Source organism: Arvicanthis niloticus, chromosome 4 (assembly GCF_011762505.2).
Source record: "Arvicanthis niloticus isolate mArvNil1 chromosome 4, mArvNil1.pat.X, whole genome shotgun sequence".
Classification (NCBI taxonomy): domain Eukaryota; kingdom Metazoa; phylum Chordata; class Mammalia; order Rodentia; family Muridae; genus Arvicanthis; species Arvicanthis niloticus.
In genome coordinates, this window is record NC_047661.1 from 108,286,326 (window position 1) to 108,301,819 (window position 15,494).

Sequence of the window (15,494 nt, forward strand, 5' to 3'; positions counted from 1 at the left end):
AGGATGTGATCTTTGAGGTATGCTTCCCATTTTGAATGCACATTTCCAACAATTGCTACTTTCTCGGCTCCCTGAACGGTGCCCAGATCCAAGCATGTGTGTCTGAAAGGATGGTTCTCATTTGGGGGTCTCTCTCTGTCTTTGATTTAGACACCTGTTTCTATTTATAGGCCTCTGGATCTTTGATTAAGATCAGGTTTTCTGTCCTTTGAGTACTCCCCTCTGGCAGAGCCCTGCTTACTGGCTCTTTAAAGTTCTGGCTTTAAAAATCATGAAGTTTTACACCAGCGTGATTAGACTGCTTAAAAGTGCATCTTAAATCCATCCCGGAACATTGTATCTTTTTTTTTTTTTTTTTTTTTTAAATTCATCTTTACTGTCTCTAGAATCGAAATGCCCATTCATATGAATGAATCAAAATTTTCTTAATATACCTCATAAATAGCAATGGCACAAATCTTATTTTAAAATATACTGACTTGCTGGGCTACTGCCAGAGATGTGCTTACTACAGCTTGATTATTACAATGTCTTAGCAGTTTCTTAAAAGTAAGAAAATGTTTCCCCCTACAACTTAGCATTTTTTAATAATAAAATTTGGGTTTTTTTTTTTTTTTTTTAAGTATATTTTTCAGTAACCAAAGAGTTAGGAAAATGTTTTCTTAATCTTAGTTTCTTCCTGAGTTTCAGGAACCCCTGAAATAAAGGCCATCTCTCTAGTTTTTAAAAAAATGTTTGTCTTCAATGCAAGCCCCCAATCCCGTTGGAGAGCCTCCCTGTTAGTGTGCTAACTGGCCTCCGGCTGTGCCTGTGCGTTAGGAGTTATCAGGGAGTCACTGTAAGCATCAGTGGCCTGCGCTCTGATAAATACTTTTTCTGATAAATATTTGCCTGCTTAATAAATACTGGCAGTGGAGAGAAGACACAACCTCCATTTGCCTTTTTACGAGTTAATTTTTATTTGCCATTCTTGATTTTCTTCTCAGCTCATGCCTCCATAAGCTATATCCAATCATGCCAACATCTTCCTGTTGTCCAAGGTGACATGGGACTCAAGACCTGTCAGATGAGTAGAGGGACAGATTTAAAAGTGGCAGACCTCTTGTCTCCATCTCTTGACTTTTTCCTCTCTTCACACAGCTTAGTGATACTTTGCATTTTGGTAGTCATTTATTTATCACGAGAGTTAGTAAATATCAATGACCAGTGATTTGTTTATATTATACACATATATACATACATAACACACAAATATATGTGTATATGTATATATATACGTACATGTGTATACATATATGTGTATATATATCTACCTATATATGTGTGTGTATTATGTATTGTGTATATGTATAGTGTATGTGTGTGTATAGTGTTCAGTTTGTTGAGTATTTCTTGGAGGGTCTTCAGTGATAGGCTGCATCACTTGAAGAAAGCAACCTTGCTTTTTGGCCAGAATAGCCACAGGTACCCACACATGCCTCCCCTTCATTTCCATTGGTATTATTATTATTTTATAACCAAAATATATTACCATTGGCCAGATGGCTTAGCAGGTAAAGGTTTGCCACCCCCGCTGATGACTGAGTTTGATCCCGGGAACTACATGACAGAAGAAGAGAATCAATTAAACTGTCATATATGCTGTGGTGTATGTGCCTCTATACACACACACACACACACACACACACACACACATAAATACAATAAAAACATTTTTAAAGTCTATCACCCAACTTGCCTTTCTGCTCACATCAAGGCACCCGTGTACCATGCCCTTCAACTTTACATTGTGGACTTCTAATACAATTAAAAACAAAGACAGCTCCTGATCCAGCACCAAGGCTGGCTTCAAGGGGATTTCAAAAGGTATGGGCATGGCCGCCTGGCCTGTGGACTCTGCTGGCTGGGCAAGAAGGTGCCAGGAGTCCTGTGAGATGGCTCCCTGGCTCTCTTGTCAGATTAGATAGAGCAACATGCATTCCTGTTTCCTGCAGGAAAGATGCTGAGCCAGACCTTGAAGTCCAAGGCCACACTGCTGGGAGCTTGTTCTCTCAGCAGGTTTCTCCTTCCTCCCTCTCCTCAAACACCCACACCTTCTCTTTTCTTTTCTTTTTCTTTTTAAGTCATTGAGGGGAGAAAAAGGTACTGGAATTAGAATCAGTGAGCCAGACAGCCTGGTGCAGAACGAGAGGAAGAGGAGACTTCCAACTACCTGAGAGACATTTTGATGGAAGGACTCTTCTTAATTCTGCAGCTACAGCATCTTAGTATGGCCACCTCACCGTTAGGCTGTACCCACATCTTATGGATCCTGACACTGGAGATGTGGGAAAAATACTAGAAAACCATCTGCTGGGGACCCAGGCAAATGGTTTACAAATATTTGCAAAAAAGTACAAGATGTAAAGTCCTCCAAAACCCAAATAGATACCTTGCCTCCAGAATAACTTGGTGGTTACACTACAAAGGGAACCTCAAAGGCTGTCAGCAGCTTTATGTGCTGTATCAGAAACCCCAGTCTCATAACAAACAAATTTAGGTGTTACTTCTTGCTTTCTACTGGCTGCAAGCTAACTGCAGTCAGAGTGTGCTGTGCAGGTAGTGTTATCAGTTCTGTAGGTGTGGACGTGTATATAAGTGTGAGGTAATGTGTTGGCTTCTGATGTCATGCCTGATTGGGTGTATCACATGATTCTGGTTCCACACTTCACATGACAGAATCCAGAGAGAGTCTGGGTGGGAAGGGGGCGTGTTTGTCCTAAAAGACACCTGGAAATTAACACATTTTGCATAATGTGCAAGTTATCAGTATAAGCTCCAGACAATGAAAGGAGAAAGCTGGGTATCAGGGTTCACCTGATACCCTGAAGTTTGGGGGGGGTTTGCTTACTTATATTGGCAAAAAGGAAGGATGGATGACAGATCTTTATACTCTGAAAGCTTTGATATGTTGCACAAGATAGAGGACCGCAGGGCAAAGAAACCAAAATGTAAGATTCCCTCCAGCCACCAGACTCCAGGTAGGTGTCTGTGGCACCAGGGCCGCTCCCCGTTAGACATGAGCCACAGTTTAACTGCTTACATTAAATCCATCAGTCAGAGTGTGAAACAGGAGCTGGATTGTTGCTTACCTTTTCTCTCTCTCGTTTCCTTTTCTGTTTCAGTGGCACGCCCTTTCCCGGGAAGAGCAGGCCAAATATTATGAATTAGCACGGAAAGAAAGACAGCTACATATGCAGCTTTATCCAGGCTGGTCGGCGAGAGACAATTACGTAAGCCCCTTCTCTGTCCCCTGGCTTTACCTTCCCACCTCCTTGCTCTCCATCCTCACCTCTGCCCTGTCTCCACCTCAGAGGGGATGTTTGGAGGATGCATGTTGGTACTGTTTCCTGCTTTGGGGGATTAAGGAACTGTGTAATAAAGATTTCATGAGTATGTTGCATTCTGAACTTTACGCTTTTTTATTTTGTGGCTGTAAGTGATAATTTCTCTGCAAAATGGAGCTCTTTTAACACAAGTTCAAAACATACATATAAAAATACTAGGAAAAAGAGATCTTTAAAGACCCTATAATTTCACCATATAAAGGCAAGATTAATTATTAAATAGTCGTCACTATCTTGCCAACTTTTTATGTTTTCCATGTGTCTTTAGTTTTACATGTAGCTAAAATATAAGTGTGTGTGTGTATATGTGTGTGTGGTGTGTATGTACACATATCTTTTATCATGTGTTTCCTATTCTTCTCTTAAAAAATGTATTTTTCTTCTCTGAAGTGGTATTTATGTCTTTAATCTACTAAGTGAATGCCTCAGTTTCCCGGTTTCTTCTGATTTTAGATTTTTGGGTCCCCCCACTTCATTGGGTATGTCTGTACAAGATGGGAGTTTTCCCCCTGTACCATCATTTCTGCAGGATAGATTCATAGTAAGAGGATGTTCAGAGGATAAATATTTTAAAATTCTTGGTACATGTTGTCAGGATTCTTTCCAAGTGACGATTGCTTTACAAATCTTACCCCATGTCTTAGTGACAGTTTTGACACAGTTTTAGAACTACATGGGGGGGGGGTGGTTTTGTTTTTTTGCTTTTTAATCTCATATTTTATGTTCTTTGACTAAAAACAGAGTAGGGATTATCATATTCTAGGATATTCTAATTTTATTGTCAGGAACCCCCTTGCCTGCACTTACTGGAGAGTTGAATATCTGACATTGTCATCAACTCTATATTAAGAAATGGCATATTTGAAATTCATTCACTTTATATAAAGTGACAATTTTGATTGTTTAGATTCTTAATAGAATAATTGAAAATCATTCTTAGCTACAACAGGTGGCTTATGAAAGCAAAATTTTACTGCTCACTCTTCTAGAAGTTGAGATGTCTGAAACCAAGGGCACCTAATAGGTTGGGTGCCCCAAGGACAAGTCTGTGCCCTAATCGCCACCTCCCAAAGGCTCCACCTTATTCCAGCACAATCTGGGGGTGGCAGGAGGTGTCGATTTCAATGTGGAAGTGTGAGGGGGACACACTGGTCTAGAAGGAGACTAGAGGCAGGCATGTCATTCAGGCCAGTCTTGATTTAGAGGAATTGTCCCTTCAACAGCACAAGTGAAACCATGAACCAGTGTACAGTTTATTGATGGTCTTTGTTGTAGAAACTTCAGTACCCACAGAGACAATGACAATTGATGTCTGAGGTCACATGTCCCATTACAGCATTTGAATATATTGCATCTTTCTGGAATGGGTAGAACATTGTTTCCCCTATATACTTTACACGAGTATATACTACACTGAAAATGCCACTTTACTGTTCAGAGTTTGGAGCTTATGCATCAGATATAACTTTGACACAGGAAATAGAGAGTCCTGTGGGCAGCTACTTGGAAGCAACGGCACAGTGTCTCCTGCACTGTTATTTTGGTTGTTTTAATAACTGCCATATGCTGACCCTAGGGAGTGCTTCCTACTCTGTCTGTTACTTTCTAATCCTTACGACTGGACAGCCAGCATCATTACCTCTCAGGGTGTGTGAGGTCAGGGAGGTTAGGTAATTTGTCCCCAGCCGCGGAGTAGGTCCTACACTGCAATTTAAATCCACATAATATTGACTTGAGGATCTGCAGGGCTTCCCTCCTGAGAATTAGCTCACATGTCTACAGGCTTCTGTTCCCTTAGCAATAATTACCATGTTGCATGCCCTGATTCTTTGCCCACACCCTTTCAGGGGGAGCTCAGTCCCCCCTCTACGAGAGTGTGCAGTGTCCTCTTCTCGGGCCGTCTTGGCATGCACGCCCTTTGGGCTGTGGCTTGCCTGGAGGAGACCATTGACCTTTGCTCTCTGATCCATGCAAGAGCTTTGCCAAGCTGTGCCTTTATACATACTTAGCACTGCTTGCTGAATGTCTTAGAAATTTTCAATTCTAATCTTAAAGTGGTAAGTTTCAGCATTTAGACAGATGTAAACGATCGCTGTCTGTGTTCCCTCTCTCCTCTTTCTCATTCGTTTCCTTTGCTCCCCTACATGTGAAAAGAAAGTAATTTTGAAGAAAGCTGATAGATTAGGAGTTTACCCTTAAAGATCTTACCCTCCATGACTGTGACAGGAAACTGTTTTGCCTGAATGAAGGGGAAACCTAGCTTTGTCCATACTGTACTGTTTTTTGTTTTTTTGCTTTTAAAAACAACCCCACCGATGGCTAAGGCAAAGAAAGCAGCGTGCGGTGAGAGCACCCTTGCTAAAAGTGTTACTAGCAGGAGTACACCATCAGGACAGATGTGCAGTGAGGATGTTCTCCTGGCCTGCTGGGAGACCATTAAACGTCCATCTGGGCTGAGCGTTAAAAGGACCTGCTTACATGGCATTAATTTATTGAATTTACAGTTGAAGTTTACTTTCTGTTATTTGGGCTAACAAATAAAGTATTTGTGAAGCAACAGTCAATAGATTTTCTTGAGGGAGGGTATCCTGCCTCCCAAGATAATATAGTCTATGTAATTTTTGACATTTTTTTCTATCTTGCATGAATTAGTCAATTAATATATCCAAACTGGTGTCTCTTTGCTGTAAAGTCTATGAGTTCTCTCACCTCGCAGATTTAGGCATAAAATACCACACAGTTTGGTAGCGGCAGAGATGCTCGGAGCGCCCCATGCTGGCTGTGTGCAAGGCCTCGGAGGGTGGAGCCCCGGCAGAGCTCAGGGCACAGCTGGGGAATAGATGGCCCGTGGCCTTGAGCGCAGGCTCATGGAGGACTGTTGTACAGCAAGATAGTCCCAGTATATGTCAAAGGAAGAAGACGAGATCTGGACCCATGCCAATGGCAGCCAAGAGGAGAGTGCAGAAGGAGGTCTGTTAGAGTGAAGGATCTCACTGACTTCCCTTCCCCGGACACACCTCTGGTCACATTAAAGATGGCGGTTTTTGATGGTCGCTGATCCAGGCCGTTTGCTTTAATGTTTAGGAAGAGAGTTTTCAGTCAACTTTCTAAAACTCTTAAGGCCTCATTCAGTAACCGTGTGAACCTGGAGAAAAACTGCTCTGCTGCACATGAATATATCTGCATTTATAGACCCAGCCAACCGCGGTAAATCTGAGAGGCTGATTTTGTTCATGGCTGCCGTTAGTCCAGAGGTGCTGGCTACAAAGATGTTCTGTTAGTCCGTTGAAAAATACCTGTAGCAGGCTAAGCACTCATGATTCATAGAGAGTAGGCTGTGTTTTTGCAGCCATATGGACGTGCTTTTTCAAGGTGAAAGAAAAGCAGGAAAAGAGAGAAGTTTTAGAAGAGAAATGAAAATTTTAAGCCACCTCAAATATGACCAATTTTATATCGTTGAGATGTTTTTGAAATGTTTTAAGTTGCTCTTGTATTGGTGTCATGTCTTTGTGAGAAGCAGCAGCCTCAGTTTCCCAGGTCTACTTCCTACTCTGTCTTTCTCTCCTTGCTTAAGAGACCATCCTTCTGCCACAGGGTGCTGGGCACTCAGTTGACACCACAGATATAAAATGGAGCAGTACACTTCACAGCAGGCTTAGTGTGTGGCACCAGCAGAGGTGGGTTCTGAGCATGACAGTCAGAAGAGGAGTCTGCAAGGAGGCGGAATGCAGGAGTCACACACATACACACACAAGAATTGTTTTAAACACAAATGGTGAGGAAAAGGAAGCCAGCGACTCTCCCTGTCTCTCTGGCTGGCTCCTCCTTCTGTCTTTGCTTCCTGTACGGTGCACACCTGCATGCCCACCGTCCGCCCTCTGACTTGACTTGTGCCTCTGTCCTTCCAGGGCAAGAAGAAGAAGAGGAAGAGAGAGAAGCTACAGGAATCGACCTCAGGTAGGTATCCCGTGGCCCTCTGTTGACACTTCTGCTTCTGGCAGACTCCTTGTAAATCGTCTGCAGCTTCCTAGACGCTGCCGCATTCTGTGACTGTCATGTGATCCCTTAACTCGGCTTTCTTTTCCTGAGAATCCTTAATGTTTCAAAAAAACTTTTCTTTACCTGTGAAGGTGCCTGTAGAGATTCCTTTTCCCATGCCTGTCCCGGAGTCATAGTTATGAGGTGTGGTTGATTTTTTTTCCCCCTCCTTTCTGCTATCTGTTTTCTCTTTGCTTCTGCCTCTGCTCTGTTTGCATAGTCCTTAGAGAATGCCACTTCTGTGATGACAGTAACAACATGCTACCTTGTGTTCCCTTGAGAATCTTTCATGTGTCTGGGTTTTTTAATACTAAACAACTAGGTCGGGGCTTGTCTCGCACTGATGGCAGGAGACAGCGAGGGTCCACGTTGGAACCTTTCCCTGTCCATTAAAGGGCCACCACATGCAACTGCACAAACAGAAACAGCTGCCATGAGAACCATAAGGGCAGAGCGAGCAGGTCCACATGATGTTGTAGCTACTGAGTGTTTGCAATGTACAGAAACCTCTCCATAAAAATATTGTTAAAGGCACAATTTTTCTGCAGTACTGGTCCCCTAATGACAGCTGCTACATCTGAAACATGGTAAAGATCAAATCTCGTGGCCTGCTGCTGATTTAGCTCTTAACGAGAGGCCTATTCCTTGCTTGCTAGCTCCCCCGCTGTCACCATCCCTCTCGCGTCGTTCCGAAAGAGGACAACATCACCCAATTCAGTCTAGTGCTGCTGACTCGCTGGTCCTCATCCATCCGTGTGTTTTGTCAGCACAGTGTGCCTTTCCGCCTCACCACAACCTTCGGATTCGTTTATTTCTCTGTTCTCCTGCCTCAGGTGTTTTTTTTCTCCTCAGCTATTTTTTACTGACCAGTGGGAAAATCATCCTTAAAATGAACATGGCAAGAGCAGCCTGGCGTCCCACCACCCGTGGGCGGCTCTGAGCTTTTATGCCAGCAATTTAGGAGCTATGTATTTCATGAGAATGCTTGCCGTACTTTACGGTGAAACTGGAGTTAGTAACTATAATATATTATATATACTTGATATAAAAGCTGAGTTGATGCAAAGGTTTGATTAAAAAAAATCTTTTTTTTTTTTTTTTGTTTTGTTTTGTCTTAAAATGCACTTCAGCTGCTGTTTCTTTACTAATCCCAGTGATCTTTGGGCTTCTCACTGCTTTCTTTTTCCTGAAGTTAAGGAGTCTTTCTTTGAATATACAGAACAAAACAAAAGCTGCTACTGTCCCCATTCTGAGCCCCATACTACCCCCAATTACTCCTTTAACAACCTTCCACTGCCCCCCTGCCCCTTTGTTCTCAAGCCCCCATGCTTCTGGGTGAGGCCTGACTTGTTACGTTACTGCTTAAAGTCACTAGTACCAATCTCCGTCTCATTTGCTGGATGTGAAGTCAATATCTCCCCCCCCCCCCCCCTCCTCTCTCTCTCTCAGTCTCTCCTCTCTCTCTCTCACACACACCGCACACACACGACCTGTCCACAGTCCTGTTGTCAAAGAAAACTGGGAGCCAACAATGCTATTACAGAGCAGAGGGCCCAGGCTGCATCCAGAAAAGAGTAGGGAGAGAAGCCATGGCCTTCGTTCCATCTACTTGTGGGTCTGCGACTGCCTCACGGTGCTGCCACAGGGACCTTTGGTCCCCTTCCCTGAACTTGACACAATCCAGTGAAAAGAAACTGTTTCATGTGTTGCTGTGTGGTTCTTCACTTCCCTGCGCATATCACCTCCTCTCTTTCCCCTCCCCGTAGTGGTTTTCTGGTCCCAACAAGGTAACTCAGAACTACTGCTGATTACGTGGGTTTGGTTTCCTCCCATGGGTATGAATGGTCCTGTCTTGTCTGAGCTGATTCAACCTCGGAGCAAGCCCAGACAGGTGGTGTACTTGATTAGGACCAACTCTCAAGATGTAGACAGTGGTTCTACCCTGTGGGTCACGACCCCTTTGGCAAAACCTCTATTTTCAAAAATATTTACAATATGATTCCCAGCAGTAGCAAAATTACAGTATGAAGTAGCAACAAAAATAATTTCATTGTTGGGGTCATCACAACGTGAGGTCACCACAACGTGAGGTCATCACAACGTGAGGTCACCACAACGTGAGGTCCACCACAACGTGAGGTCACCACAACCTGTAGTATTAAAAAGGCTACAGCATCAGGCAGGTTGAGAACCACTGCTCTAGAGAGATGTGAAATCCCCACAGCCATTTTTCAGTCCCAAGAGGACAATGCCAAGTGCACTTTACCTGCCAGGGCCTGAGCATGGAGGGCAGAGACTCCACCTCCAGGAGGCCTCACTCCTCTAGAGCACTGAGGGAAACCTCATGTGTATCTTATAGTCAGACCAGTTAACTCCACACTGCATGGGCTTCACAGCGACACTCCAGTACACACACAGCCTGCTGGGTCGTGTCCACTCCTCCCAACCATCCCCTGGCCTGGATCTCCTCCACTTTGGTTTTTTTCCTTGTAGTTCTCCTGAGTTTTCAGCTTCTTCTTCTTCCTCTTCTTCTTCTTCTTCTTCTTCTTCTTCTGAAAAAAATTTTTTAAGTTAACTTTTTGGTTAGTACAAAATAATGAATTTTGTTATGGAATTTTTCTTTTAAAAGTTGTTACGGAATTTTCTTTTTTATTGTTAAATTAGCTTATGAAGTTGCGGGTTTCCATATGGAATTTTGATATTTCATTTTGGTTGACGCCTCTGCCCCACCATTGCATTTCTGTGTACATGTGCCTGCTTTGTTCTGATTTGCTTCTTGTCTCCCTCCCTCACCCTCCCCATCCTGCCTCACCCTCCTCACCTCCTCCTCCCCAGTCAGTTTCCTTTACACTTCCAGCCATTTACAACTTCTAGCTTCTACATTTGAGAGAAAACTCATTGTTCTGTCTGGGTCTGGGTTATTTCGCCTAACAATCACCCAGAGTTTACTTCATTTTCCTTCAAATGACTCAATTTCACTATTCTTTATAGCTAAATAGTACTCCGCTGGGTATGTCTGTTTAATCTAACTCATTTGTTGCCAAGCCCCTGGGCTGCTTCTGGCCATTTTGAACATTCCCTCTGGAATCATGGGTGTGGGCATGTCTGTGGTACGCTGACTCTGGGTGTATACCCAGAAGCCAGGTTGTACAATGTGTCTACTTTTAGTTTTGGGGGAAGTCAATATATATTGATGGTCACACTGACTTACATTCCCACCAACAGTATGCAAGAGTTCCTGTCCTGCAGGGGTGTGACTAGTGTGTGATCTGTCCTGCAGGGGTGTGACTAGTGTGTGACCTGTCCTGCAGAGGTGTGACTAGTGCGTGATCTGCTTACTGGTAGCCATCCTGACCTGACTGGGATAGAGTCTCAGTATATTCCTAATTTACATTTCCCTGATAGCTAAAGATGTTGGACGTTTTCTCAAAAGTACCTGTTTCGATAATTTACCCATGTATCAATTGTGTTGCTTGCTTTGTTGTTGTTAGTATATTTTAAAGAGTTTTTGTTTGTTTGTTTTCAAGTCACTTTTAACATGTGTTAACAATGAGGAAGGCTATGTGCTTGAGTGCAGTGCCTATGGGTACCAGAAGAGGGCGCTGAGTCCCTTAAGCGGGAGTTACAGCCGGTTGTGAGCCACCTGATGTGGGTGCTGAAAACCCAACTCAGATCCTCTGTAAAAGCAGTATGTGCCCCTCTCCAGACCCCAGAGGGCTTCTTTGTTTGTTTTTAATATATTGTGGATGTTAACCCCTATCAGGTTAGTAGTTGGCACAGATTTTTTTTCCTCTATCTGTAGGCCACTTCCATTGCAAAAGCTTTCTTAATTCAATGAAATATAGCGTACAATTCTTTTCTCTCTGTATACTGCAGTCCTGTTCCTGAAATCAGTGCTTGTGGCAATATCTTGAAGCATTTTCATGTTTTCCTTTAGTAGTTTCAAAGTTTCAGGCCTTATATTAAGATTTTCAATTCACATAGAGTGCACCAAGTTTCACACTTTGAGATGTGCGTATTAAGTTTTCCCTCTCCCATTTCTTAAAGTAGTTGTCGTTTTGCCAACATATGTCTATGGAATCCTTGTCAAGAATCAGTTGCCTGTGGATTCATGGGTTTGTTTCTGTCCTCCATTCCATTGGTCAGTGCTAACGCTGACCGTCTCAATAAATTCCTGTTAAAGGAGAATGATCTTTCGAGTTCACACCTCTGAACATACAGTTCAAATGCTAAAAGCTCCTTAAACACTGTGTCCCAGTCCTTAAAAATGCATGAATTATATTTTTATGCTTCTATGTTTTGGGAGGAGGGCTGGGAAGTTGTTCCCAATGTGGCCTCTTCAAGCCCCATGTAGAAGTTGGGGAGGAGAAGGTAAAACAACCAAAATGAGTATATGTGAAAATTCCATATGCAAATTCACTCTGAAACTATTGTTGACCGGCTGTCAATACCAGGACACCTTTTGTCCAAACTGGGAACAGGATCAGTGACAGCCATTTCTGAGGGCTCTTCTGAGCAAGCCAAATGCATCCCGTCCTGTTTTTGGACTAAGCCATCCTTTGTCGGACGACAAAGCTGAGAGAGAGGCCACTGGGAAGTGAGACTGTGCCACTCCTTTCTGTCTGCATGAAGGCCAGTGTTGTAGACACTAGTGGTTTATTCTGCAAGCCACCAGTAAGGGTGACTCCCGCAGGGTGAGTGAGGATTGTGCCTGGGGAGGGGCTACTTGGTGAGTGAGAGCCTTTTCCTTCCCAGAGGGGTTTCCAGTATGAGAAGCTGTAGGCTCAAGATGGCGAACTATAAAATAATACGATTTGTGCTGTGAGTTACATATAGCATGTTAGATAAAAATAAAGACTATGTACAATAAATTGTTAGATCTGAGTAGGATTGTGGCAGTGTCCTGGTGGCTGCCACTTGGGCTATGGATTGGCAAGGGAGTTCCTAGATTTCATAGCACATTATTTTCCTAGGAGTTATTAGGGCTTTGGTGTGGGTTTGATTTGGAACCTGCAACACCTCAACAGCCTGTCGATAGTTAGACATTATCATCAAAGATTTGGACTTTTCTCTCTTTCTGGCTTAGTCAAGATGTGTAAGAAAGTAAGCAAAAAAAAAAAAAAAAAAAAAAAAAAATTAAAAAAATAAAAAAATTAGAATTTTTAAAACATCAGGAAAATTGATCACTTAAGTTTATTAATTAAAATCAATTCTGTGAACAAGTTTATTAGTGTTTAGTGTACTATAAACAAACCCCAGAGCCGGAATTATACAGAGATACGGTTTTGATGTAGTGCCTCTCTGATTATACAGTATCCACAAACTAATTTCAAAGTAGAAGCAAAATATGTTTAGAAGTAGAAAAACTCCTGGCTAAAGGCACAGAAGTGCACCTGAAGACGCAGATGCACACGCAGCCCCCTACACCCAGCCCACTCATTCCACCCCCATTTTGGCTTTGACATAATCTTTATCTCAGAGGTTTGCTAACTAAATGAAGAAGTGTGTTTATCACTAAGTAGAACCTTTAGCCTTCACTGCCCTGGGGCCAGGAGCTGTGTGGGAGAAGTAATTGCGAGTGCTGTACAGGCTACAGGAGTTAATTGTACAGTGCTTGGATTTATGTTGGGGGAAAAAAGCCCCATGTTTCTGGCTTCTGTTTGATGATGGCATTTAAAGGCTCAAAGCTCCTGGGTCCTGCGATTCCTCCCACAGAACCTCCCCCAGCTACAGAGCCAGAAGGCAGAACCCTGAAGTCTTGGGGAGCCTAGGTGCAGTCCCAACTTCAGTCCTGTCCTCTGTAAGGTGGGGGGTGGTCAAACGTTCTTCGTAGTCTTTTAAAAACCTTTACTTGCTGTAATAGTTTCAGCTCATCCCAGCATCTTTGAGCCTTTTCTAATCTTTGCTCCTAATCCTGCCCACAAGTGTAACATGAAGCCAACCTCATTAGGTGTCTAAGCCGCTGGGTGTCCCCTGGGTTTGGTGTTTTAGTAGAAAACAAAGCCAGACTTTTTTCTTTTTTGAATGGTGGAAATTAGAGGGAAATTCAAGACAGCTTGAGAAATCCTAACACTTGTTCACACGTCTCCGAGCAAAGGCTCTTGCCTATGCCTAGAAAGTGAAAACACGTCTTCTTTTTCCATCTTGTGGCACACACACAGGAAGCACCTGATAAGGAATTGTTACAAGCAGAAGGTAGGGAGCAGAAGTTAAAGAACTCTGGGAAACAAGGGAGTAGAGTAGCTGCCAGGTTAGAGAGGCCAGGTGGTCACATCCCTACTCTGCAGTATCCTCCAGCTGGAGTTAGCCTCTCCCAGGCAAACAGTTGCTCTGTGCTCAGCAGCGCCCCCTAGCAGAGGGCACCTTCTGCCTCCCTTCATAATGAAGTGTTTAGATCCCAGGCACTAGGCTGCTCGCTGCATCTGTCTTGCCTGAGACTTTTGTTTCACTTCCCTTGAAGCTGGAGATCTTGGTGCCCTGAAGGGGCAGGCTCTCTTCCACAGCTTCTGTCCCTGGCTTGTCCGTTCTAAAGGAATGGCCTACTATGACTTTCCTCTTCTGCAAATGGCTGTCACAGATGAGTATAAACCGCTTAGAGAATCCGTAATGCAGCACTTCTTTGACTATCCTGTTCCTCAGGAAGATCAGGCCTCGGACAGGCTTGAATCACAGTTTTAACAGAGAGACAGTCACATAATTGACAATGGGGTTTGAAACGGCTGCTGTGTAAACTATAGGGTTTTCAAAGTCAGACCCCATGTCCAGGATGCCTGTGGTCAGAGTCCTCCGATACTTTCTGTTGCTATAATAAAACACTGTAACCATGGCAACTTTATAGAAGAGTTTATTTGGGCTTGTGGTGGTTCCACCATGGCAGGGATTTATGGAAGAAAACAGCAAGCAAGGTAGCAGAGGCAGGAAGCTGAGGGATCACATCTTGAACCCCAAACAGGAAGCTGAGAGAGTGAATTAGAAATGGCTAACTCTGAAAGCCCACCCCCTAGTGACATACTTCCTCCACCCCCATCCCCAAACAGCCCACTAAATGGGGACTGAGAGTTTCAATGCAAGAGACTATGGAAGACTTTTTCTCATTTAAACCACCATCGTCATTTGTGTGATAGGATGCTTTTGCATATTGAAAGGCACGTTCAGATCTCCAAGTCTTGGCATCTACAGCGGTGGGGGATAAAACTGTAGATGAAAGACACTGAGGATGATTCCAGAATGTTCCAGGAAGCAAAACTTGGTTTCTGGCATGTTTAGCACTGCAGTTGCTGTGAGAATGATATCAGGTAGGACTGTCCTGCAGTGGGCCTCTCCAGCTTTCTTGAGTGTCACTCTTCCTTCTCACCTGTGCCCAGTGGGGCTGAACCTGTGACAATCATGTCTGTAGCAGACATGTTGCACATCAGTTCTTCCTGTCATGCTATCCCCTAAACAATACAGAGAAACAACCTTTGCATGGCCCTTGCGGTGCTTTCGGTATTGGAAGCAACCCTGAGATGGTTTAAAGTACAGGAAGGACATACGTAAGGTATATGCAGATATGTGTCATTGCATGTCTGACTAGAAAGGAACCTTTATGGATACCAAGGGACAACTGTGCCAGAACAGCCTGATTGTGACTTACATAACCATCCGGAGGAACCAATGGTGAGCTTAGTGCTGGGGCCAGAGAACAGGAAAGTAGAACTCAGCCAGCAACCAGATACACTGGTCAGCAGCAGCTAGAACCCAACCAAGGAGGCAGTGGAGATGGCTCTGTGGGAAGACCACCGGCTGCTTTTTCAGAGGCCCAGAGATCAAGATCAGTTCCCAGAACCAACCTGACAGTTCACAGCCATCTGCAACTCCAATTCCTGAGCATGCAGAGTCCCTTCTTGCCTTTGAAGTAGCAGGCACACACACATACATGCAGACAAAGCACCCACATACTAGAAATAAATATTAATCTATTTAACTGGGCATGAAGAAATGCACAGGGAACTCACTAAGCCTCCCTTCTGATAACGTGATATCTAGAATTGCTCCAATATTTATGGATTGAATTGCAATTTCACCAACGCA

General features: G+C 43.6%; 1 protein-coding gene across 4 annotated transcripts in view; it reads left to right on the plus strand.

The window, feature by feature from the left end:
• Lef1 (lymphoid enhancer binding factor 1) overlaps positions 1–15,494 on the plus strand; it is a 54,102-nt gene that overhangs the window by 31,023 nt on the left and 7,585 nt on the right. For all 4 annotated transcript variants that reach the window (XM_034500084.2, XM_034500083.2, XM_076933259.1 and 1 more), the window contains 2 exons: positions 3,165–3,272; positions 7,295–7,343. In XM_034500084.2, the coding sequence (XP_034355975.1) occupies positions 3,165–3,272; positions 7,295–7,343 (157 nt within the window). The remainder of the gene's footprint in view (positions 1–3,164; positions 3,273–7,294; positions 7,344–15,494) is intronic.